The sequence below is a fragment of the Triticum aestivum genome, chromosome 6B, assembly GCF_018294505.1.
Source record: "Triticum aestivum cultivar Chinese Spring chromosome 6B, IWGSC CS RefSeq v2.1, whole genome shotgun sequence".
Taxonomy (NCBI): Eukaryota; Viridiplantae; Streptophyta; class Magnoliopsida; order Poales; family Poaceae; genus Triticum; species Triticum aestivum.
In genome coordinates, this window is record NC_057810.1 from 139,794,483 (window position 1) to 139,817,882 (window position 23,400).

The 23,400-nt window shown below is 46.3% G+C and overlaps 2 protein-coding genes across 4 annotated transcripts; one reads left to right on the forward strand and one right to left on the reverse strand.

The window, feature by feature from the left end:
• Nucleotides 1-10,456: 10,456 nt before the first annotated feature.
• Nucleotides 10,457-14,580, forward strand: LOC123136200 (delta-aminolevulinic acid dehydratase, chloroplastic). Of its 3 annotated transcripts, none has more exons than XR_006466665.1 (13): nucleotides 10,457-10,803; nucleotides 10,900-11,011; nucleotides 11,109-11,182; nucleotides 11,478-11,546; nucleotides 11,633-11,716; nucleotides 11,792-11,861; nucleotides 12,623-12,678; nucleotides 12,766-12,887; nucleotides 13,008-13,079; nucleotides 13,175-13,256; nucleotides 13,356-13,433; nucleotides 14,149-14,412; nucleotides 14,519-14,580. XR_006466665.1 is itself a non-coding variant. In XM_044555520.1 (12 exons), the coding sequence occupies exons 1-12, from the start codon at nucleotides 10,531-10,533 to the stop codon at nucleotides 14,317-14,319; spliced, it is 1,263 nt and encodes a 420-aa protein (XP_044411455.1). In that variant the 5' UTR covers nucleotides 10,457-10,530; the 3' UTR covers nucleotides 14,320-14,501. The 3 variants fall into 3 exon arrangements, 1 of the variants encoding a protein (XP_044411455.1); XR_006466666.1 differs by having other exon boundaries at nucleotides 14,149-14,372; XM_044555520.1 differs by lacking the exon at nucleotides 14,519-14,580 and having other exon boundaries at nucleotides 14,149-14,501.
• Nucleotides 14,581-16,222: 1,642 nt separating this feature from the next.
• Nucleotides 16,223-18,842, reverse strand: LOC123136199 (leucine-rich repeat extensin-like protein 7). The gene has a single exon (XM_044555519.1). It carries the CDS (start codon nucleotides 18,610-18,612, stop codon nucleotides 16,489-16,491), a length of 2,124 nt encoding a protein of 707 aa, XP_044411454.1. The 5' UTR covers nucleotides 18,613-18,842; the 3' UTR covers nucleotides 16,223-16,488.
• Between the last annotated feature and the right edge of the window lie 4,558 nt (nucleotides 18,843-23,400).

Consider the following 23,400-nt stretch of genomic DNA (forward strand, 5'->3'; position numbering starts at 1 on the left):
TCTTTGGCCTCTCTTTTTTTTATTTGGGCTTCTTTGGCCTCTTTTATTTTTCATAAAGTCCGGAGTCTCTTCCCAACTTATGGGGGAATCATAGTCTCCATCATCCTTTCCTCACTGGGACAATGCTCTAATAATGATGATCATCACACTTTTATTTTTTCTTACAACTCAACAATTACAACTCGATACTTAGAACAAAATATGACTCTATATGAATGCCTCTGGCGGTGTACCGGGATATGCAATGAATCAAGAGTGACATGTATGAAAGAATTATGAACGGTGGCTTTGCCACAAATACAATGTCAACTACATGTTCATGCAAAAAGCAATATGACAAAAGTAATGTGTGTCATATGAACGGAACGGTGGAAAGTTGCATGGCAATATATCTCGGAATGGCTATGGAAATGCCATGATAGGTAGGTATGGTGGCTGTTTTGAGGAAGGTATATGGTGGGTGTATGATACCGGCGAAAAGTGAGCGGTATTAGAGAGGCTAGCAATGGTGGAAGGGTGAGAGTGCGTATAATCCATGGACTCAACATTAATCAAAAGAACTCATGCACTTGTTGCAAAAATTTAGAAGTCATCAAAAACCAAAGCACTAAACGCATACTCCTAGGAGGATAGATTGGTAGGAAAAGACCATCGCTCGTCCCCGACTGCCACTCATAAGGAAGACAATCAATAAATAAAATTGTGCTCCGACTTCATCACAAAGCGGTTCACCATACGTGCATGCTACGGGAATCACAAACTTCAACACAAGCATTCTTTAAATTCATAATCACCCCAACTAGCATTGCTTTGATATTATCACCTCCATATCTCAAAACAATTATCAAGCATCAAACTTATCTTAGTATTCAACGCACTCAAAAGAAAGTTTCACATATCTTGAATACCAAGTATATTATCTTTAAGCAAATTACCATGCTATTAACAACTCTCAAAATAATCTAAGTGAAGCATGAGAGATCAATAGTTTCTTTAAAACAAATCCACCACCGTGCTCTAAAAGATCTAAGTGAAGCACTAGAGCAAAAATTATTACGCTCAAAAGATATAAGTGAAGCACTATGAGCAAAACTATCAAGCTCAAAAGATATAAGTGAAGCACATAGAGTATTCTAGCAAATTCTAAATCATGTATGGCTCTCTCAAAAGGTGTGTACAGCAAGGATGATTGTGGTAAACTAACAAGCAAAGACGCAAATAATACAAGACGCTCCAAGCAAAACACATAACATGTGGTGAATAAAAATATAGCTCCAAGTAAATTACCGATGGAAGTAGACGAAAGAGGGGATGCCTTCCGGGGCATCCCCAAGCTTTGACTTTTTGGTGTCCTTGGATTATCTTGGGGGTGCCATGGGTATCCCCAAGCTTAGGCTCTTTCCACTCTTTGTTCCATGATCCATCAAAAGAATTCACCCAAAACTTGAAAACTTCACAACACAAAACTCAATAGAAATCTCGTGAGCTCCGTTAGTGAAAGAAAACAAAAGACTACTTTAAGGTATTGTAATGAACTCATTCTTTATTTATATTGGTATTAAACCTACTATATTCCAACTTCCTTATAGTTTATAAACTAATTTATTAGCCATAGATGCATTGAAATAAGCAAACAACACATGAAAAACAGAATCTGTCAAAAACAGAACAGTCTGTAGCAATCTGTAACTAACGCAAACTTCTGGAACTCTAAAAATTCTACCAAAATAGGACGTACTGCCCAATTTGTTTATTGATCAGAAGCAAAAAGAATCAATGCAAAAGCACGTTTCTGTGATTTATTGAATTTTTCTCGTGAGCTTAAAGTTTCTGTTTTTCAGCAGAATCAAATCAACTATCATCATATCTTATCATATAGGTTCTACTTGGCACAAACACTAATTAAAACATAAAACCACATCTAAACAGAAAGTAGATGGATTATTTATTCCTAAACAGAAGCAAAAACAAAAACACAAAATAAAATTGGGTTGCCTCCCAACAAGCGCTATCGTTTAACGCCCTTAGCTAGGCATAAAAGCGAAGATAGATCTAACGAGTGCCATCTTTGGTAGGCGATCCATAAGTGGCTCTCATGATAGATTTATATGGTAATTTAATTTCTTTCTAGGGAAGTGTTCCATACCCTTTCTCAAGGGAAATTGGAATCTAATATTCCCTTCCTTCATATCAATAATCGCACCAATCGTTTTAAGGAAAGGTCTACCAAGAATAATAGGACATGAAGGATTGCAATCTATATCAAGAACGATAAAATCTACGGGCACATAATTCCTATTTGCAACAATAAGAACATCATTAATTCTTCCCATAGGCTTTTTAATAGTGGAATCCGCAAGATGCAAGTTTAGAGAGCAATCTTCAAAGTCACGGAAATCTAGCAAATCACACAAAGTTTTGGGAATAGTGGAGACACTAGCACCCAAATCACACAAGGCATGAAACTCATAATCTTTAATTTTAATTTTAATAGTAGGTTCCCACTCATCATAGAGTTTTCTAGGGATAGAAACTTTCAACTCAAGTTTTTCTTCATACGATTGCATCAAGGCATCAACAATGTGTTCGGTAAAGGCCTTATTTTGACTATAAGCATGAGGAGAATCTAGCACGGATTGCAACAAGGAAATACAACCAATCAAAGAGCAATTTTCATAATTAAATTCCTTGAGATCCAAAATAGTGGGTTTAGCAACATCAAGATTTTTATTTCTTTCAATCCTGCTTTCATCAATTTCATCATCAAGATCTAGAAACTCCGAATTCTTAGAACGCCTTCTAGGTAAAGGAAGATCATATTCAGTTTCATCAAGATTCATATTGCAAAACAAAGATTTAATAGGGGACACATCAATAACTTTTAGATCTTCATCTTGATTTTCATAGGAATCGGAAGAACACGCTTTAATAAAGGCATCTTTGGAAGCACGCATCCTAGCGGTTCTTTCCTTGCACTCATCAATGGAAATTCTCATAGCTTTGAGAGACTCATTGATATCATGCTTAGGAGGAATAGATCTAAGCTTTAAAGAATCAATTTCAAGAGAAATTCTATCAACGTTCCTAGCCAAATCATCAACTTTAAGCAATTTCTCTTCGAGCAAAGCATTAAAATTCTTTTGTGAATTCATAAACTCTTTAACACTACTCTCAAATTCAGAGGGCATCTTATTAAAATTTCCATAAGAGTTGTTGTAGGAATTTCCATAACTATTAGAAGGATTACTAGGATAAGGCCTAGGATTAAAATTCCCTCTATACGTGTTATTTCCAAAACTATTCCTACCAACAAAATTCACATCCATAGATTCATTATTATTCTCAATCAAAGTAGATAAAGGCATATCATTGGGATCAAGAGAAGTATTTTTAGTAGCAAACATCATCATAAGTTCATCCAACTTTTCACTCAAAACATTGATTTCTTCTATAGCATGCACTTTTTTACTAGAAGATCTTTCGGTGTGCCATTGAGAATAATTAGCCATAATATTGTCAAGCAATTTTGTAGCATCTCCTAACGTAATTTCCATAAACGTGCCTCCCGCGGCCGAATGTAACAGATTTCTAGAAGCAAAATTTAATCCGGCATAAAAATTTTGTATGATCATCCATAAATTCAAACCATGAGTAGGGCAATTGCGAAGCATCAATTTCATTCTTTCCCAAGATTGGGCAACATGCTCATGATCAAGTTGTTTAAAATTCATAATATCGTTCCTAACAGTGATGATCTTAGCGGGAGAAAAATACTTAGAGATAAAAGCATCTTTGCACTTGTTCCAAGAATCAATACTATTTTTAGGCAAAGACGAAAACCAAAATTTAGCACGATCTGTAAGTGAAAACGGAAATAACTTCAATTTGACAATATTGTTATCCGTATCTTTCTTCTTTTGCATATCACACAAATCAACAAAATTGTTTAGATGAGTAGTGGCATCTTCACTAGGAAGGCCGGCAAATTGATCTTTCATAACAAGATTCAGCAAAGCGGTATTGATTTCACAAGACTCGTCATTATTAAGAGGAGCAATCGGAGTACTAAGGAAATCATTATTATTGGTATTCGAGAAATCACACAATTTGGTATTATCTTGCGCCATGGCAACAAGTAATCCAACACACAAGCAACAAAAAGGCAAACGAGAAAAAGGCAAAAGAGAAAGAGAGGAGGAGATTGGGAAAGAGAGGGCGAATAAAATGGCAAGGGTGAAGTGGGCGAGAGGAAAACGAGAGGCAAATAATGTAATGCGAGAGATAGGGATTGTGATGGGTACTTGGTATGGTTGACTTTTGCGCAAACTCCCCGGCAACGGCGCCAGAAATTCTTCTTGCTACCTCTTGAGCACTGCGTTGGATTTCCCCGAAGAGGAAAGGATGATGCAGTAAAGTAGTGCAAGTATTTCCCTCAGTTTTTAAGAACCAAGGTATCAATCCAGTAGGAGATCACGCATGAGTCCCTCGTACCTACACAAAACGATAGCTATTCGCAACCAACACGATTAGTGGTTGTCAATCCCTTCACGGTCACTTACGAGGGTGAGATCCGATAGATATGATAAATAATATTTTTGGTATTTTTGATATAGAGATGCAAAGTGAAAAGTAAAAGGCAAAGTAAAAACAAAGCAAGTAATAAAGTAATGGAGATTGATATGATGAGAATAGACCCCGGGGCCATAGGTTTCACTAGTGGCTTCTCTCAAGAGCATAAGTATTCTACGGTCGGTGAACAAATTATTGTTGAGCAATTGATAGAAAAGCGAATAATTATGAGGTTATCTAGGTATGATCATGTATATAGGCATCACGTCCAAGACAAGTAGATCGAAACGATTATGCATCTACTACTATTACTCCACTCATCGACCGCTATCCAGCATGCATCTAGAGTATTAAGTTAAAAACAGAGTAACACCTTAAGCAAGATGACATGATGTAGAGGGATAAATTCATGCAATATGATAAAAAAACATCTTGTTATCCTCGATGGCAACAATACAATATGTGCCTTGCAACCCTTTCTGTCACTGGGTAAGGACACCGCAAGATTGAACCCAAAGCTAAACACTTCTCCCATTGCAAGAACTACCAATCTAGTTGGCCAAACCAAACGGATAATTCGAAGAGACTTGCAAAGATAACTCAATCATACATAAAAGAATTCAGAGAAGAATCAAATATTGTTCATAGATAAGCTGGATCATAAACCCACAATTCATCGGTCTCAACAAACACACCGCAAAAAGAAGATTACATCGAATAGATCTCCACAAGAGAGGGGGAGAACATTGTATTGAGATCCAAAAAGAGAGAAGAAGCCATCTAGCTACTAGCTATGGACCCGAAGGTCTGAAGTAAACTACTCACACTTCATCGGAGAGGCTATGGTGTTGATGTAGAAGCCCTCCGTGGTAGATGCCCTCTCCGGCGGAGCTCCGGAACAGGTCCCAAGATGGGATCTCGTGGATACAGAAAGTTGCGGCGGTGGAATTAGGTTTTTGGCTCCGTATTTGATCTGACGGGGGTACGTAGGTATATATAGGAGGAAGGAGTACGTCGGTGGAGCAACAAGGGGGCCACGAGGCAGGGGGCGCGCCCAGGGGGGCGCCCCCCACCCTCGTGACCTCCACGGCTGTTCCTTGGATGTCGTCATACGAGGAGATGACCTGGTGGAATGGGTGTCACCAGCAATGGGGGCACCTTTGTTCAACCGAGCAGAAGCACGGGTTGGTGTTGGTGCCTGTTTCTTCGTAACTGCTCGTCCACCAGCTGTCGCCTCACTGCACGTATAAGATGGAGGGAAAAAAGGTGGCAATTGTCAGACAGCAAACTCGTTGCCGCGCTTAGTAAAATCAAGTGCAAAAAGGGATCATTCTGTTCCAAAAATATAGATAAAGCAAAAAACTAAAATTAAAGTCGAACCTCCTCCTGGCAGCTACGGGATCGGTCCTAGACCTCTTGCCAGGAGAACCCTGCCCAACATCCTCTAGAGCCCTCCCCCTCTTTGATAGCAACACCCCCTCGCCTCTCGCAGCCGTATGTTCTTTGACTTTCTCTGGTGGGGGCACATCTGGTGCATCCTTCCCCTTGTTACCACCTGCACGAACTTCAGCATGTTCATCATCATCGGTGTCCTATTGCACGTTCTCCATGTCATCATCGTCATCCTTGCTGAAACCATCGTCTCCCTCTAGTTCATCTTGTGTGTCAGAAAGCTCTTGGGAATTGTTGTAGTCATACCGGCCACGGCAACCAGTTGGCCGATGTGTCTGTTCTGGGACAAATGAAGTGAACTAACTCGCAATTGCATCGCTGTCAGAGCCACTAAGAGATGTCCACCCCTCAACCAACTTCCCGAGCAAGCCGGTCATTCCGGATGCAAACTGCCAAATTAGATGCTCAACAGGTGCCCTCGCCTATGCACGAAACAAGAAGGAGCAATAACAACCCATATTACAGTCACTTGCGCGACATCAAAAATAATCCAAGGCAACCATAGATGTAGATCTTTTGATTACCTTAGTAGGGCAAGACGGAGCTGAGTGCACGTCCATCCACTTTCCAAAGTTTTGAGGCTCCCCAAACACGCTGTAGTCTATAGCATGCTTGGCCATCAGCTGGAAAAAACAAAAAAATAGCTAGGATGTAAGAGAGAGAATGATGAACACTGACTAGCAGTTCATGTGTTGCAAAAATGGAACAAAAAAAAGAAGACGCGAATGTAAGTTTCAGCACGAACGACAGAGTTGCCATGTGGAGTGAGACATGGATACCATGCGTAGACAACCATGGCTAACAAAGGTAGTCATCTCTTGTGAACCACAGACGGTTGCCGCATGCCAAATTTGTAAGCATGCCGTGTAGAGAAAGAAACCAGAACTAACTTGCAGTTTTCCATATTTGGTATCAGTTACCCTATCTACAGCAAGCACAACCTTGACAGCGTTGATAGTCCATGTAGAAACAGCAAACTTGTGCGTAGGCGATGGGCCTCCTGTCCTAGTGAAATCCATGGTGGACAGATCAAGACAGTCGACGTACATGAGCTGATGTACAACAATTTTAAAAAGAAAGAAATATCAGTTGCCGTCATGGTACTTTGCGGAAAAAATAGGATAATCTATGTTCCCATGATAATCAAGTTGAAGTGCATGAAAAAGAGAAAAAGAAAAAGTTGCCATCTGTATGCGCTAGTTGTCATCGTAGTGTGATAGCTGTTGCCATATTGTCATGATGGCAGTTGCCATCATAGTATGATGACAGTTGCCATCATAAAGTGATGGCAGTTGCCATATTGTCATTATGCCAGTTGCCATATTGTCATTATGGCAGTTGCCATCTTGTTATGATTAGGTTGCCATGCAAGAATAAAAGGGTGTTAAAAAAGAGTGTTCATAGAAAAGACTGGTAAAAAAATATCATTAAATGCAGTCAACAACCCTTTTGGTACATCTTGCTTGAGAATGCATCGTGCAGGAAGTCGGCTGTAAACTTACACCAATTCATGTTCTTCACATCTTTCAGTTTTGCCTGCACCGCACAAAATTTCAGAACAATGAGTTGCCGCATCAGAAATCGAATGGAAAAAAACATCAAAAAACACTGGCAGTGACTAGCTTTACACATGACATCAGAGCCAAAAGATTGAAGGAAAATAAAGTAGTAAAGATGGATCATTCACCAGGATGGGGAAGCATTTGTTGCTTGGGCGAAGAGAAGTGGTCAGTGCGAAAACAGCTGAGATGAGGTACATGAGAAGCTTCATCTTAAAAACATCTCCATGGGTTGTCATGGCCTGCAGCGAATCTGCCAGTACAGACGTGTCCGGCATGGATTCCAACCCAAGAAACAAACGGGGGAATAGCGCTTCCTCGATCTCATTATTGACCTCGTACGGGACTTTGATCTGTTCACGAGGCACACCCAAAGTGCAGAACACGGATTCCTCATTCAATGGTAGTCTTCCACGTCCGAAATCACAAATTCACTGGAGGCGGGGTCGTAAATCTCACCAAGCCAGTCGCATACAGGGTTGACAAGATTCGTGCACCGGACATTCATCAGAGCCTGCATACCCATCCCAGCGGTAGCTCCCTTCTGATCGTTGGTAAATCTGTCAGTCAATGTAGTCAGTCGTTCTTGGGAGGCTCTGTTGCGAATACGTTTCTTCTTCTGCAAAAAACAGACAAAAAGTGATCAGTTGTTGCCATGTTTTGCACTGTCATGAAATTTTACTTCATGACAGACAACTGCAAAGCTCGAGGTGGCAACCAATAACATATGCACGAGGAGAAGGGGTGTGTGGACAGTTACCTCATCGCCCTCTTTCTTCGTCCAGCTGCCCGATTCTGTTGTGGTGGATCCATGAAATCATCATCATCATTTTGATGATGAACGCGAGCCATTCTGCTGAGGTAGGAACAGATCAAATTGTCACGGTGGAAAATGAAAACGGAATGCAGGAAGTAAGCAGTTGCCACATAACAGAAAATGTCAACTAGTGAATGCAAAATATCACATGAACACGCACCCCCCCCCCTATGATTGTCGAAAACATAAATGTGGTAATTAAGCACATTGGTTACATTTTAAAAAAGTGTACTGATCATAAATGCACTTGAAAACAAAATGTTAAAGTTGCCATGTTAGCACAAGATAGTATTTATTGAAAGTCACAAAATCCTCCACTGCACAAAACCTAAGATGTGGCAGCTCACACCCTGTCCTAAATACACCAATGAAATTGCCATGTGTTCAGCGGCAAAAATGTGCTAGGTTGAAATTGCCATGTTAAAATGCAACACATAATACAGAAAAGCGATGAAAAACATCTAATGAAGAACCAGAAAATTGCCACAATGTGTTCAGATATCGCAAGTCATCATGGCAAAACACGAAAATTGCGTCTGCCGTACAATGAATTTGCCACATTATACTGATTATAACATGGCAACAGACATGCTGTGGTCAGACAAAATACTTGCCACATGGAAAGCATATGTATGGCATCTGACACAATTGATTTGCAAATTAGTTGCCATGTTATGCAGCCAATTTACCACATTATCCTGTCTACAATATGGCAACAGACACGGTGTGTTCACATTCTATTTACCACAAGAATATACTATCCATGTGGCAACAAACACAGCTGATGTGCAGATTAGTTGCCATCCAGTGCAATTGGTTGCTGAAACTGCAGTGACTACCGATTAACTACACTTTACCATTCATACAGTATGGCAACTATCACAATCATTCAGAAAAAATAGTTGCCACAATGAGAAGCATGTTTGTGGATACTATCACAGTAATTCAGGAAATGAGTTGCCACATGGAAAAGCATGTTCGTGTCAACTATCACAGTCATTCAATAAATTAGTTGCCGCATGGGAAAACATGTTTGTGGCAACTATCACAGTCATTCAATAAATTAGTTGCTGCATGGAAAAGCATGTTTGTGGCAACTATCACAGTCATTCAGGAAGTTAGTTGCTATACAGTCATAGTTACTCAAGCTACCACGTTTGCCTTCATACTGCAGTTTCAAAAACAACTAAACTAGATCTAGGGTTCAATGGCAACTATATGACTTGAAATTCAACCTCAAAATTCTCCCCGAACTGACCACAAATACCAATTCGAAGCAATGCGCAACTAACAGACCGAAAAACAACGACCCAATCCTAAGACACAACCAGTGTGTGTCTCCGGACAGGCAAAACCACACCGGCAAGACAGCCGCCGCGGCGGCGACGAAACTGCCCAGTGCCACCGAAAACGGCAAGCACAGGACTCCGCCGCCGGCGGGAACACCGACGCATCGTCAAATCGCCTGAATCTCTACGAATCTCGAGCGAAGCATTGAACAGGGAGGGAAGGGGAAAATGCAGGCAAGGATTGTGAGAGTAGGAGCGAGCATTACCTTCAATCTGCAGGCGCTCCGGCGAAGCCGCTCCGGTCCGACGAGCACCACCGACGGGCGCGAACACCGTCGACTCTTCCGCCTCCGCCGTCGCCTTCTCCCCTCGTCTTCTCCCCCAATGGTTTGAAATGCGAAGTGGGTTGTGTGAGTAACTGCGGGCATGAGTAAATGGAACTGTGGGGGGGAGGGGGGCGAAGTGCGCGACGTGTTTGACGTCAACCACGGTCGGCGCATGGCGTGCGGGCGCATAGCAGTTCCACCGCACGCCCCCGAGTGGCAACCGCTGACCGCGGGAGGGCAACCAACGTGCGGACGAACTGTGTTACAGACCACACACGCGTCTTGCCCTACGTGACACAGAAAATCGATCAGATTATGCTAAGATTCGTGCATAAAGTACTGGACGGTGATCGATGCGTGTGGTCGAGATGATGAACGCCCACACGTGTGAGCGTTAACGTTTCCGGAGAAAAAAAAGCAGCACAAGAAGTCTCTACCCTCTCTGGTGAGCGCCATCATCCATCCACATCCACTCTTCGATTCTCCGCTTCTCGCCAACTCCCTACGGCTCAACCGCCATGGCCTCCACCGTGGCCTTCACCCCCGCCGTCGCCGTCGGCGCCAATGTGCAGCACTCTCGGAGGACATCCTCGCTGCGGCCCGTCCCGAGAGCCAGGCCCGTGGCCGCGAGGGGCAGCGCCGAGCGGGACGGCGCCGCGGCGGCCGTCCAGGCCCGGTCGGGGCGGACCATCGAGGAGTGCGAGGCGGACGCCGTCGCCGGGAAATTCCCCGCCGCGCCGCCGCCGACCAGGCCGCAGCCGCCCAGCGGCACCCCGGAGATCAGGCCCCTCGTACGTGACACCCCTTCTCATCCCGGCATTTGCCCAAGTTCCAATTGCTGTGCTGAATTGTGGCCATGTGGGTGTTTGTTTGATGTGTGTGTGCAGGACATGGCGAAGCGCCCTCGCCGGAACCGGAGGTCGCCGGCGCTCCGGGCAGCGTTCCAGGAGACTAGCATTACCCCCGCGAACCTCGTCCTCCCTCTGTTCATCCACGAAGGTTGGTGATTGGGATACTGAAACATGGTTGGTGCAAGCACGTAACTGAGATTGGTGGGTACAGTTTGGTTGATTGGCATTTTGGTACTGATGTGCAGGTGAAGAAGACACTCCCATTGGAGCTATGCCTGGGTGCTTCAGGCTTGGATGGAGGCATGGGCTTCTGGAAGAGGTACCGAGCTTACCGCAGTTTACATGATTCGGTGCCATTGGAGCTATGCCTGAATTATCATACATTAGGTGATTTTCTGTAGTAAGGACATTGCTGTCCATATAACTTCAATATCACCATACTAGAAACAGCGCATGTATATCCATATTACGAGTTTACGACGATAGTTAATAATGCGCTGGAAAATTAGCAACTATTGTCATATCCTCTTGTTCTAGTCTTAGTTAGCCACATCTATCTTCAGGCAAATTTGTGACTGAAGAGAACAGTTTTGTTGAGCTGCTATTTTTAACAGGTTTACAAGTCACGCGATGTTGGTGTTAACAGCTTTGTGCTATTTCCAAAGGTTCCTGATGGATTAAAGGTGTTGCCAGAATCATAAGCTTTTTTTTCCGCCCAATTGAGTTGCATTGGCCATATGGAATAACATAGGCCTTCTTTGTCAATCAGACGCAAACGGGAGATGAGGCATACAATGATAATGGTTTAGTGCCCCGAACAATCCGTCTGCTCAAGGATAAGTACCCTGACATTGTGAGTCATGTGTTTCGTTTGATAATCATTGCTGCATTACATCACTTATGCTAAATGCTAACATGTTTGCTTTAGGTTATCTACACTGATGTTGCTTTGGATCCTTATTCTTCTGATGGTCATGATGGCATTGTGAGGGAAGATGGTTAGAATTTATTCCTTACACATTTGCTTCCAGAGAGATAATGTTTGTAGTTTACTTCCATCCATTGCTTCGATGTGATATCCTGAGAATTTAATTTGGCATGTGCCAAAAATCTAGTATATTAAGGTAACGGTTATGGCTTAATACTGCTATTGCTGTAGTGTTACAGATTAAACCAAACTTCATTATCAAGTTCTTTCCAGACTAACAAATATACCTGATTTAGAAAAACAGTGTTGTATAGGCTTTGCAGGCATATGAGTCCCTTCGATCATGCTTGAATTGTGCTATCACAGAGTCCCTGTTCATTATGTGGGTCACAACTGATTTCTACTTTTGGATTGTGTCGGACGATGTTATTGGAGACTGCCGTTTTACGATTTAATCGTAGTTTGTGGGACTGATATTGATTTATATGTTCTAAATCAAGCAGCTTTGATGGAGTTCTGTGGCGTATATATGAGTTCCATCAAAATTCAACTGGCCATGATGCTGTTTGTATACAAATGAAAGGAACAGAACATCAATCTGTTGCTTCTGACATTGTAGATTTAAAGAGAAAGAAGCTGTTAGGTTTCCCCTGTTTGTGTATGAGATGAGGACGTTAAATTCCACAAGGAATATGTTTGCATGCTGAGTCACTTAAATGTGCATTCCATTTTAGTATTTCGTACCAGCAAATGTGCATTTGCAGAAATTGTGTTTATTAATAGCCATGGTTCCACCTAATTTTGGGCCTTTTATGTTTTATTCCATTGTAGGAGTCATCATGAACGATGAAACAGTGCATCAGCTGTGCAAGCAGGCAGTTTCCCAGGTTCCTTTTCTTGGATCCACCTTGTAGTCATGGCTTAGTATATCTTTAAATACATATTTTATAGGAAATGTTGCTGTTGCTAAATAGGCTCGAGCTGGTGCTGATGTTGTCAGTCCTAGTGACATGATGGATGGTCGTGTTGGAGCAATTCGGGCTGCACTAGATGCAGAGGGTTTCAATGATGTCTCCATCATGTCCTACACTGCAAAGTACACATCTATCCTGAAATAGAACCTATTGTCATCTTATTATTTGATAATTGCCTTCTCTCCTGCATTGTGAAATGCAAGTGGGATGGCATGTATGATGTATGTGATATGTTATTGCAGGTATGCTAGTTCGTTTTATGGTCCATTCCGTGAAGCTTTGGATTCAAATCCACGATTTGGAGACAAGAAGACGTATGTATCTAGCAGCAAAACTTGTCGTTTCATCCAGTGTACAATTTAAAATCTTCGTATCTAAGTGCACTTGTGCGCCTCTCTCGATTCTTAAGTTATCAGATGAACCCAGCAAATTACAGAGAAGCCCTTATAGAAACTGCAGCAGATGAGGCAGAAGGGGCAGATATTCTTCTGGTAATTCTGTTACTGTGTACACAGAGCGCCAGATTATCAAGGTCTTTCTTTGCTTCATTGCCTGTGTCATGTACTAAAAGCTATGTTATCAATTGTCAGGTGAAACCCGGATTACCATACCTGGATATTATCCGACTCCTACGGGATAATTCAGCCTTGCCGATTGCTGCATACCAGGTCAATTTGCCAGCTCTCAAATGATTTCAAAAGGATTATTGCTTGCATGTTCCCTTAACTCTGTTCGTACTAGACCGGGTGTATTGTGGCGATTATTTTGAGTACTACATCTAGAAATCTGCGTCAATTCCTCATTGGCACCTTTTTGAGCACAACTGATGCATTCCAAAATAACTCTGATTCTAACATCTTTTCCCTTGGCCATGAACCTCCTTTCCTTTTTGGATTGACTTAACTTAATTCTTCTACAAGCTTTTTTACCTGCAACTGTATCTTCGATATTTCACCTGAAAGCAGAAACTATTTTGCTAGCGTCAAGTACAATGTTGTCGATGAAGCCATTTTCAGGGTGACATGTACTGCATAGTGCCACCTAGATTCGTCTTGTTATTCTCTCTTTACCCAGAAGCAGATTTAGGTTGATGTGTAGGCCAAATGATCTTTAGCAATAAGCAAAGCAGGCATTTTCGAGATGGTTTTCTCAGAAATAGCTTCTGGCCTTCCCTTGAACCCTGTCCCTGTCTATAACACCACCCTGAAACTGATCTCCAATATGGATGCTCCGGAGAATCCCCTTGAATCTGTTTTGCACGTCCTCCAATGCGTATCGCCTGCTTGATGTGATCATATGAGATGTACTAGTAATCTGTCAAACAGATCAATGCCACTTATTTCGACGCGTTGTTTGTAACCGCATCAGGCTTGCTGTGTTCAGGTGTCGGGTGAGTACTCGATGATCAAGGCCGGCGGCGTGCTGAAGATGGTGGACGAGGAGAAGGTGATGATGGAGTCGCTGCTGTGCCTCCGGCGCGCGGGCGCCGACATCATTCTCACCTACTTTGCCCGCCAGGCCGCCAACGTCCTCTGCGGGGCCAACCGGCCGTAGCTGATCACGGAAGTCAATTTCTTGTACTAGTACCATGGCCATGGCTTCTCCAGGTACGTGGAGCGGCACGGCCATGCTCTTCGGTAGATAGAGGTTTGTTACTGGCTTCAGTTTGGTGTAATTAACGAAGCTTTGTCCTGAGTAATTATTTTTAACTGATTTTTGGACAGTTACTAAACTAATTAACTGATTTTTTTAGGTTTTTTTTAGAAGCAATAAGAATTGAGAGGCTTGCGATAAGGAGACGCTCGTTCATGATCACTGACAGGTGGGCCCGCCAGGCCTGCTTGCGTGGGCTGGGCCGCCGGGCTGCACGCACGGGGTCAGCTTGACGTTCCGGTGACATCACCGGATTTTTTGAATTGCACGCGACCTGGGACACACCGTCCCTCTGCTCTGCTCCCACCGAGTGCTCCGCTTCCCTAATTTCTCCGGGGTTCAAATGGTTCTTCACACACACGCAGAACCCCTTCACCTGCTGCACACACAATAACAAGCACCAGCGCATCCAGGGCCGGACAGCATCTGCACACTCCTGCGCCACCACCATCACCGCTCCTCTATTATTGCGTCATGACATTTCACACCGTCTCCTTTTTAGAACCATTTCACACTGCCTGTCCGTAGGAGTACCACTGCACTATATTTCCCTCAGCAGAAAAGAAAAGATAAATCTTAGGTCTCCTCTTCGTTTCTTCGTTTCTTGTTTGACTGTCCGTAGGAGTACCACGTGTTTGGTTTACCGAGCACACATGTCGATGCCGCACACTCGTTTTCTTGCCACCATTTGCTTCAAAAGATCAATGTGCGGGTGCCCCGTACACTTGTTCGGAACTTCAGTGGTCGTCGATAGGGGATCACCAGATCAGATCATGAGAGCAAGGGCAGGTCAACTGTAGTTGTTGAGGCAGACCCGGTTGACCCAAGGCCCCAAACCAATACTGGCTCAACATGCTGGTCAGTGGTCACTGCCTGCCTTCTTTACTACGAGTAGCATTTTTAGCAAATGGCACGTACATGACCAAATGTGTAATCTGCTCCGGTCGACATTTGTTTCTTTACACCCATCTGAGTACTACACATTTTCTTTCCGAATCTTATCTGAAAACACATGATTACTGCCTGTTTACAAGAGGTCCGTACTACTACTAAAATTTCAGGAACAGTGTTATTTTATCTTGGATCTGCGGCCGCCCCACGATGATGCCCAGCAGCCAGCAGGCCAGTACCCACCGGCCACTTCCTCGCCATTCACAGTGAGCGCTCGCTCGCTCAGTCCCCTTGTCTGTCTCCATGGATGGATCGGCACCGACAGCGACACGACTTGCCCCTGCCCTGGCTGCTTTGCCCTTGGCGCGTTGCCAATGGCCAATGGCCATTGCCGTGCACCCATGCGTGATGGCCGGGCAGGTGCAGGGGCCCCCCATGATCGAAATGCCCATGCATGCATGTACGTCGCCCTCGTCCTCTTCCCCCTCCCCCACGACAAGCACAACAACAAGGTGGTGGATGCGCGCAGCTGGCGTGAGCCGGGAAAATGGCATGGCCTTTTCATGTGCAGCAGTTCTGGGGGAGGGAGGGACCAACCCGTGTGCGCCCCGCACCTGCGCCTGCTCCCCCAAAACGCCGCATTTTCATCTTGATCTCATTCCTCTTTCGCGCCGGGAAAATGTTGATCTGAAAGAGGAAGAAGAAAGAGCAATTGATGCCCAAGCCTTTTTGGCAGCTGCGTTTTGCGCCTCCCCTACCACTACCAGTATGTAACCCGTGTTCAGAGCTGGGAGGAGTAGATTTACTTTTCTTTGTTGAGAAACTCAACCAATTGCACATTTGATCATGTTCGTGTATGCATCAGGGACATCGAGATGTTTTACTGCAGTAGAAGGTGCAACTCATTATCTTGTGTAGGCTCAAAGATTACACATCCAAATTAATTTAATAAATCCGGGCATCCAGGGCAGAAAGAATACATAGGAGGGCCTCTTTTTAACTCCATCCAATCTCTGTAGATCGTGGATCAAATACTGGCAACAAATTAAGAAGAAAGAAGAAGAGATGAAAAAAAAAATCCAAGGTGAAAAAAAAAATACTACGGGTAATGGCAGAGCGCGAGATGAGGTATTATACTGGCGGCGGTGGGCGGCTGCTCCGGCGATGGATCAGGAGGAATTAGTTGTACGGCTTCATTGGCGGCGGCGGCGACCCGTATGCCATGCCGTACACCGGCGGGAACGGCGGATTCGCGCCGGCCGGCGTCGGCGACGGGTGTCCGGTGCTGCCGCCCTGGGACGGCGGCGCGCAGTGCTCGGGGGACGACGGCGTTGTTGACCCCGACGGCGAGGACGGGGTGCCTGGGTGTGTCTGCGATGGAGGCGTGGTGCCTGGGGTCCCCGACGAGTGGGGAGGCAGCGCGTAGCCGGGGTACTCTGTTGGCGGCGACGGCGTGTGCTGGCCGGACGGCGGCTGTTGGCTGCCGGAGGAAGGTGGCGTCGAGCCGGAGGGCGGTGTGGACGACGACGGGGGCGTCGATGGGTTGGGGCCGTACGAGCCCGGGGGAGGCGCGAACCGCCCGTCTGGCATGTGGGCTGAGGTCGGCGGAGGCGGCGCGTGGCCTCCTACTGGCGTCGGGGTTCCTGACGAAGGAGACGGGTACGACGGAGTTCCCGGCGTGCTCTGCGGCGGCGAGTGGGATGACGGGGTGCTGGAGCTGGACGGCGGCGTCGGGTACGACGGTGTGGTTGAGCCTGGAGGCGATGGCGTGGTGGATCCCTGGGGTGGCGAGTGGTACGACGGGGTGCTGGAGCTCGACGGAGGCGTCGGGTACGACGGCGTGGTTGAGCCGGGTGGAGATGGCGTGGTGGATCCCTGAGGTGGCGAGTGGTATGACGGGGTGCTGGAGCTGGACGGCGGCGTCGGGTACGACGGCGTGGTTGAGCCTGGTGGCGATGGCGTGGTGGATCCCTGGGGTGGCGAGTGGTATGACGGGGTAGTGGAGCTTGACGGTGGCGACGGGTAGGACGGGGTGGTGGATCCCTGATGCGGCGACGGGTATGCCGGCGTGCCGGAGCCCTTGGGAGGCGAGTGGGACGACGGCGACGGGTAGGACGGGCTGGAAGGTTTGCCACCACCGGGCATGGGAGTAGCAGGAGAGTACGCCGGGAACTGGCATTGCGCCTTACTGCAGTCGAACGGGTGGGAGGCCGCGGCGGCGCACTGCGCCGGCGGCCGCTGCGCGGGCGCGCCGGGGATGCAGTTCCACGCGCCGTCGGCGGTGGCCTGCGCGCAGCCGGGGCGCGAGGTGATGAAGTTGTCGGTGTAGGTGAAGTTCTTGAGCCCGGCGAGGCCGCAGACGGCGGCCGGCACGGCGCCCTCGAAGAGGTTCCCGGCGACGTCGAGCTCCTCGACGGCCGCCATCCCGCCAATGGCCGCGGGGAGGGCCCCCTGGAGCCGGTTGCCGCTGACGTCGAACACCGTCACCTTCTTGAGCAGGCCGACCTGCGGCGGGACGCAGCCGGTGAGCAGGTCGTCGATGAGCACGATCTCGTTGAGCGTCTCCGCCATCTTCCCGATGGAGGGCGGGATGCATCCGCCGAGCCGGTTGTGCGCGAGCACGACGACGGAGGCCGGCGAGTTGCCGAGGTTGGCGGGGATGGGGTTCCGCAGGCGGTTGGAGTTGAGGAAGATGGCGTCGAGCGGGCGGTCGAAGAGCGCGGACGGGATGGTGCCCTCGAAGTCGTTGAACCGGAGGTCGAGGTACTTCAAGGACGGCAGCGCGAGCACCACCTCCGGGAAGGCGCCGACGAAGCGGTTGTTGCTGAGGTCGAGCTCGTGGAGCAGGCGCAGGCGGCGGAAGGTGTCGGGCACCACCCCGCAGAAGCGGTTGGAGTTGAGGTGGAGCAGCGCCAGGTCCGGGAGCCCCAGCGGGAGGGAGGCGGGCAGGTAGCCGGCGATGTCGGCGTGGTTGAGGTCGATCCCGGCGACGGTCACCGCGCCGTAGGCAGACGGGGCGGGCGCGCAGTAGACGCCGTTGTAGCGGCAGACGTCGGGGCCGAGCCAGTTGGCGGTGAAGTTGGCCGGGTCGGAGAAGATGGCCGTCTGCTTCCAGGCCTGGAGGGCCGCGTAGGCGGCCCGCAGGCGCGGGTTCGGGAACGGCCAGCTCGCCGGCGCGTCGAAGCGGGTGGCGAGCGACGCCGCGTACTGCTCCGGCACGTTGCCCTCCTGCTGCGCGCTCGCTGCGGTGACCGCGGTGACAAGCAGGAGCGCGAGCAGCGGCGGCATGCCGCGCCGGATCATGGTTGCGTTGAGCTGTGATCTAGGAAGAATGGAGAATGTAGCTGGATGCAAGCAAGGGAGGAGTGCGAGGGAGGGAGGGGGAGAGCTGAGGCTGAGGGAAGTCGGGATCACGGAGAGATCAAGTGGGGGAGGGGAGCGTGGTGATGAGGTGTGAGGGCAGTGGCATTCAGGGCGGGTCACATGGGGCGAGAGGGAGGGGTCACATGGGACGAACGGGAGAGCAGCGCTATGTATGATGCTGCGACGACGCGGCTCGTGGACGACGGCTGGCTGGCGCGGCGTCGGTCCGTCGGCGAGGAAGGAAAGGTGAGTGGCGTTTCAACGTGTGGGGCTCCGCGGATTTTCCTTCACCCTCCTTTCCATTTTTCTTTCGCATGGGGATAGATAGATTGCAGATGGGCCATGCGATGGCCAAGTTCGAATTCATGATGCCAGTGATTTTTCGCCGGACGATTCGACCTATATAAATTCATTTAGAAGAGCTTCACAGCAAACGTCTCGGGGCTACGCCGTGATCCAGGCATTTTACACGCGAGTCGACGGGCCAGGTTGGCGCCAAGAATCGTCCCAACGAGTAAATTCCAGCGTTTCAAATGGGGTTTGTTAGCCATTAGTTTAACTCAGTCACCAGTGATCACACCACATGCGTTACCAGTACTAATTTAGCTCAATAAACCTAGAGTGCTTACACCTGCATTCCACGGCCGGCCACCAACATGCAGCGGTGCTATGTGTTGAGCTGCAGGGGCGATGCCCCCCCCCCCCCCCCCCCCCCCCCCCAGCCAATGGATATTTTGTGAAGAAACACTGTTTTGGATGACACAAGTTAGAAGAAATATAGTATTTCGCCCGTCCAGAAAATTATATTTCGCTATTTGCCCCCTCAACAATCCCTCGCTAGCTCCGCCACTAGTACCAATTAAGCAAAGCAAATGACAATCGATCGACAATCATGCACACCCCGAAGCACGTACGCTACATACATACATGCTCTGGCTGACGCCGGTCCTAGACCAAAATTTGATTGATTGCTGGCCACCTAAGCAACACATGCATGCATGGAACTCTTGAAAGCGCAGATCTCCGATGGAGCCTCTCCCTTTCCCACCATCAACAAAAAGACCTGCATCGTGTCAAAAAAACAAAAAAGAAGTTACCAGCAAGTCCAACCCAGTGATCAGCCACCGACCACACCGTTGGGCTCTTCTCACCTACCGTTTCAAACCAAACAGTCCTGGGGTACTGCCGGTATCAACTAATTTTGCAATGCAACAGCCAACGGGAGGTGATTAAATTAGGTTAGCGAGGGCCAGATCCAGGCTAACGTGCTCGTCAGACTAGTATAATGCGTCCGCCACTAATCAACAGCGCCTCGTGATGCGCTCCGTACCGATCACCTCGTGGGCTCCCAGCGCAGAGCTTCAGACATTTATTTTACTGATGATCAGTTTGGTTCACTGGCTCGGGAATTCAAACTTTTGAATTACTCCACTGCATGCATTCTCGGATGGGATGAACACATGCATGTCCCACGCGGATCGTTGCAGGCGGAGGTGTCAGTTGTTTACTGGCCATCAAGCTGGTTGCTTCCAAGCCGTTTGATGAGGCGTCGTTGTATTTTTATTGCATGTTTGCGATTCAAACAAGAGCTTCGTTAACTGATAACAGGATTACAGTCGCTTGTCTAGCAGTACTACGTACACATCAGGTTGTTATCCGGCGCCTGATGTACCGGGCGGGCACACTCCGGATTTGATTCAGAAGCAAATTTAGCAACTTTGTGAGCCGACGAAATACCAGGTGGGTCTCGAGTCTCAATGGAGCTGAATTTAAAAAAAACATATTTTGAAACTGCAGAAAAGAGTAAAAAATGCCAAGAACTTTTTGGGACCATACATTATCAGGTGTTAGTAAAAGTTCCACAAAGGAATAGCTTCGACCAACTCCCGGGCCAAGAAAATAAAACCGAGTTCAAAAAGTGTGAACAGTAACTTTCATATAGTGTCGATTTTGGTTTTTTTCGCCCACAATACCACAAAAGTTATCCATTCACGAAACTTTTCACACGCGTGTAACACATGATCATGTTTGATTTCAAAACGTTATAGGACTTTTTGACTTCTTTTACAATTTTTGAAATTATCTTTTTCAATTCGGATGCATTGGCACCCGAGACCCAAAGTTTCGCGTCACTTTGTGAGCTGCTATATTGCCTCCCGCCTTACATGATAAATATCAAAACCACTACATTCTTCTGCCAACCATTGTATTTCATTGATATAATTATCAGAACAACTACAAAATTGTGAGTACAAAAAGTTTGAATAGTAACTTTATATGGTTTCTTGTTTATAAAGAGCACTAGAATTTTTTTCCGAATAATTTTGTAAAATAATAATCCCAAATCGGGGTTGTTGGCAACCGAGACCAAAGAAATTGCAGAAACCACCAACTATTGGTGCCGATTTTGCACACTATGGCACTACTAGGGAAAACCTTATATTCGTGTGATTCGTCGCATCTAGGTCTAATTCAACATTTATGTACATTGGTGTGATTCGTTGCATCTAGGTATGTACATTGGTGTGATTTTCTGACGGGTGAGTCTCACTTGTAAGTGCATGCGTGGCAAAAAATAAACGGAAATGTTAACGCCCACATGTGTGGGCGTTTGCACATCGCCCACACGCCTCTATCACCACTCATTTTGCCACGTATGAATAGATGACATCAGCAGAATTTTTTTTGGTTTTCGGCTTAAAAATGTTCTATCTCCTAAATAAAAAAGCGAACTAAAAATCCGTTTTCACCATTAAATCCGTCTCGACGAGATCTTCAAAACTAGACCCCATGTTGATATGTTTTGATGAATTTTTTTTTTGCCAGAAGTTGCCACGATGTTTACACTGCAGTTGCCATAGGGCTTAAACTAAAGTTGCCATGTGGCAATTTTAGTTTATAGATCATGGCAATTTTACTATTTTGATAATGGCAACTCCAGTACTTTGACCATGAAAATTATTTTTTGTATGAACCATGGCAATTTTACGTGCATGTATCATGACAATTTTAGTTTATGGTTCATGGCAAGTCTAGTTTCTTAATTCCCCGTTTTATAAATGTCAAAATTTACTTTTAAATGTAGAAGAAAATAGCTGAAACATATCATGGCAACTTCAGTGTAAACATCATGGCAATTCATATGCAATAGACATGGCAACTTTTAATCCAAAAAAATTTCATCAAAAATATCAACATGGGATCTAGTTTCGAAGATCTCATCGCGAGGGATTTAATGGTGAAAACGGATTTTCAATCGGATTTTTATTTTAAGAGATAAAACATTTTAAAAACTGAAAATTCAAAAAGATTCATGCATGCATGCATGCGATGACATGACAATCTGTTTACATTAGAGACGTGTGGTGCGTCTTCCTTCCTGCCACACGTGTGGCAGTTAGCGCGACCCAAAATAAATCACACAACAGACAACATGTCAAACCGAGGACTTCCGCTCGCAGCTTCAATTGGCACACTTAATTATTATTTTTGACTCCAAATTTTACATTTTAAAAAAGAATAAAAAGTAAATCAAGCATGTATCTAGTACTATTTTGGGCAAAATGCAACTCACTTGGACTAATGATTTGGTAGAGATTGGAGGTTTTAGTTGTTTCATTCAAATTTTGGATCAAAATTCAACAATTTTAAAAAATATGAAAAATCTAGTAAACCATAAACATATCTAACACTGATTTGGGAATATCCTAACTCATTTGGACTAGAGGTTTGGAAGATAAGTGCAATTTTGGTTACACTCATTCAATTTTTTGGTCTAAATTTAACATTTTCGTAAAAATGCGAAAACATTTTGTTAAATCGTTTAGCTTCAGTTTAGATGCAAACGCTCGCACGCACATTCATCCAGGGCGTGTTTGGTTTATTGGCTCGCACTTGCATCGCACCACGCATGCATAATCTGGCCTGTTTGGTGTCCTGTGTGGCCTCCTCAGCCTGGCCCAACTGATGCAAACAGAGGCCCATCAGCCAAGCTGAGAGGAACGCAGGAATCGGGCGTTCCTACGATGCAGCCTCATGCCTGCACCCGCGCTTCCACTTAAAACGAAGCGGTACACGGGATAGGCCTTGATATTTATCAGAATTACTTCAAAAGTGCCACCACAACTCTCTTTCTTCTCCCCTCAGATCAGATCGAGGACCCAAACCAATCGCCGCCGCCGCTGTCAGGAGCTCCTTCTTGTGCCACCGGTCAGGACTACCTCGTCCGCAACTGGTCAGAGCTCCCTCGTTCGTCTGAACCCCGCCACCCTAGCTCCCTCTTTCGCCATCGCTTAGTCCGTTGCGACTCCGCCGCCGGACTCCCATGCCTCTCTGCCCGCCGGCGCCTGGATGCATGTACTTTGCAAGACCTGCATCGGAAGGGGAGGCGCGCCTGCGATGGCTCGGCAAGACCGCAGTGGTCGCGACGGCGTCATGGCCTCATGGGGCGCTGGTGGTGCAGGAGCTGGTCGATTTCTCTACAGGCTTCCAAACGCCATCTCACATTGACCTGTCCCTGAACATGCACACAACCAAACATACATCTCAACCCATTTTTTCATCACCTTAGCCAGGCTAGACTCACCCAGGATGGTGGATGCGATGTAGTGTAAGGCTATGCATGGAACCAAACACGCCCCCAATGAACACATACACGTAACCCTACTCATATGAGCACCTTCGAAGACTGAGCTGATAGATATTGAGATTGACAAAGTCATGAGAGAC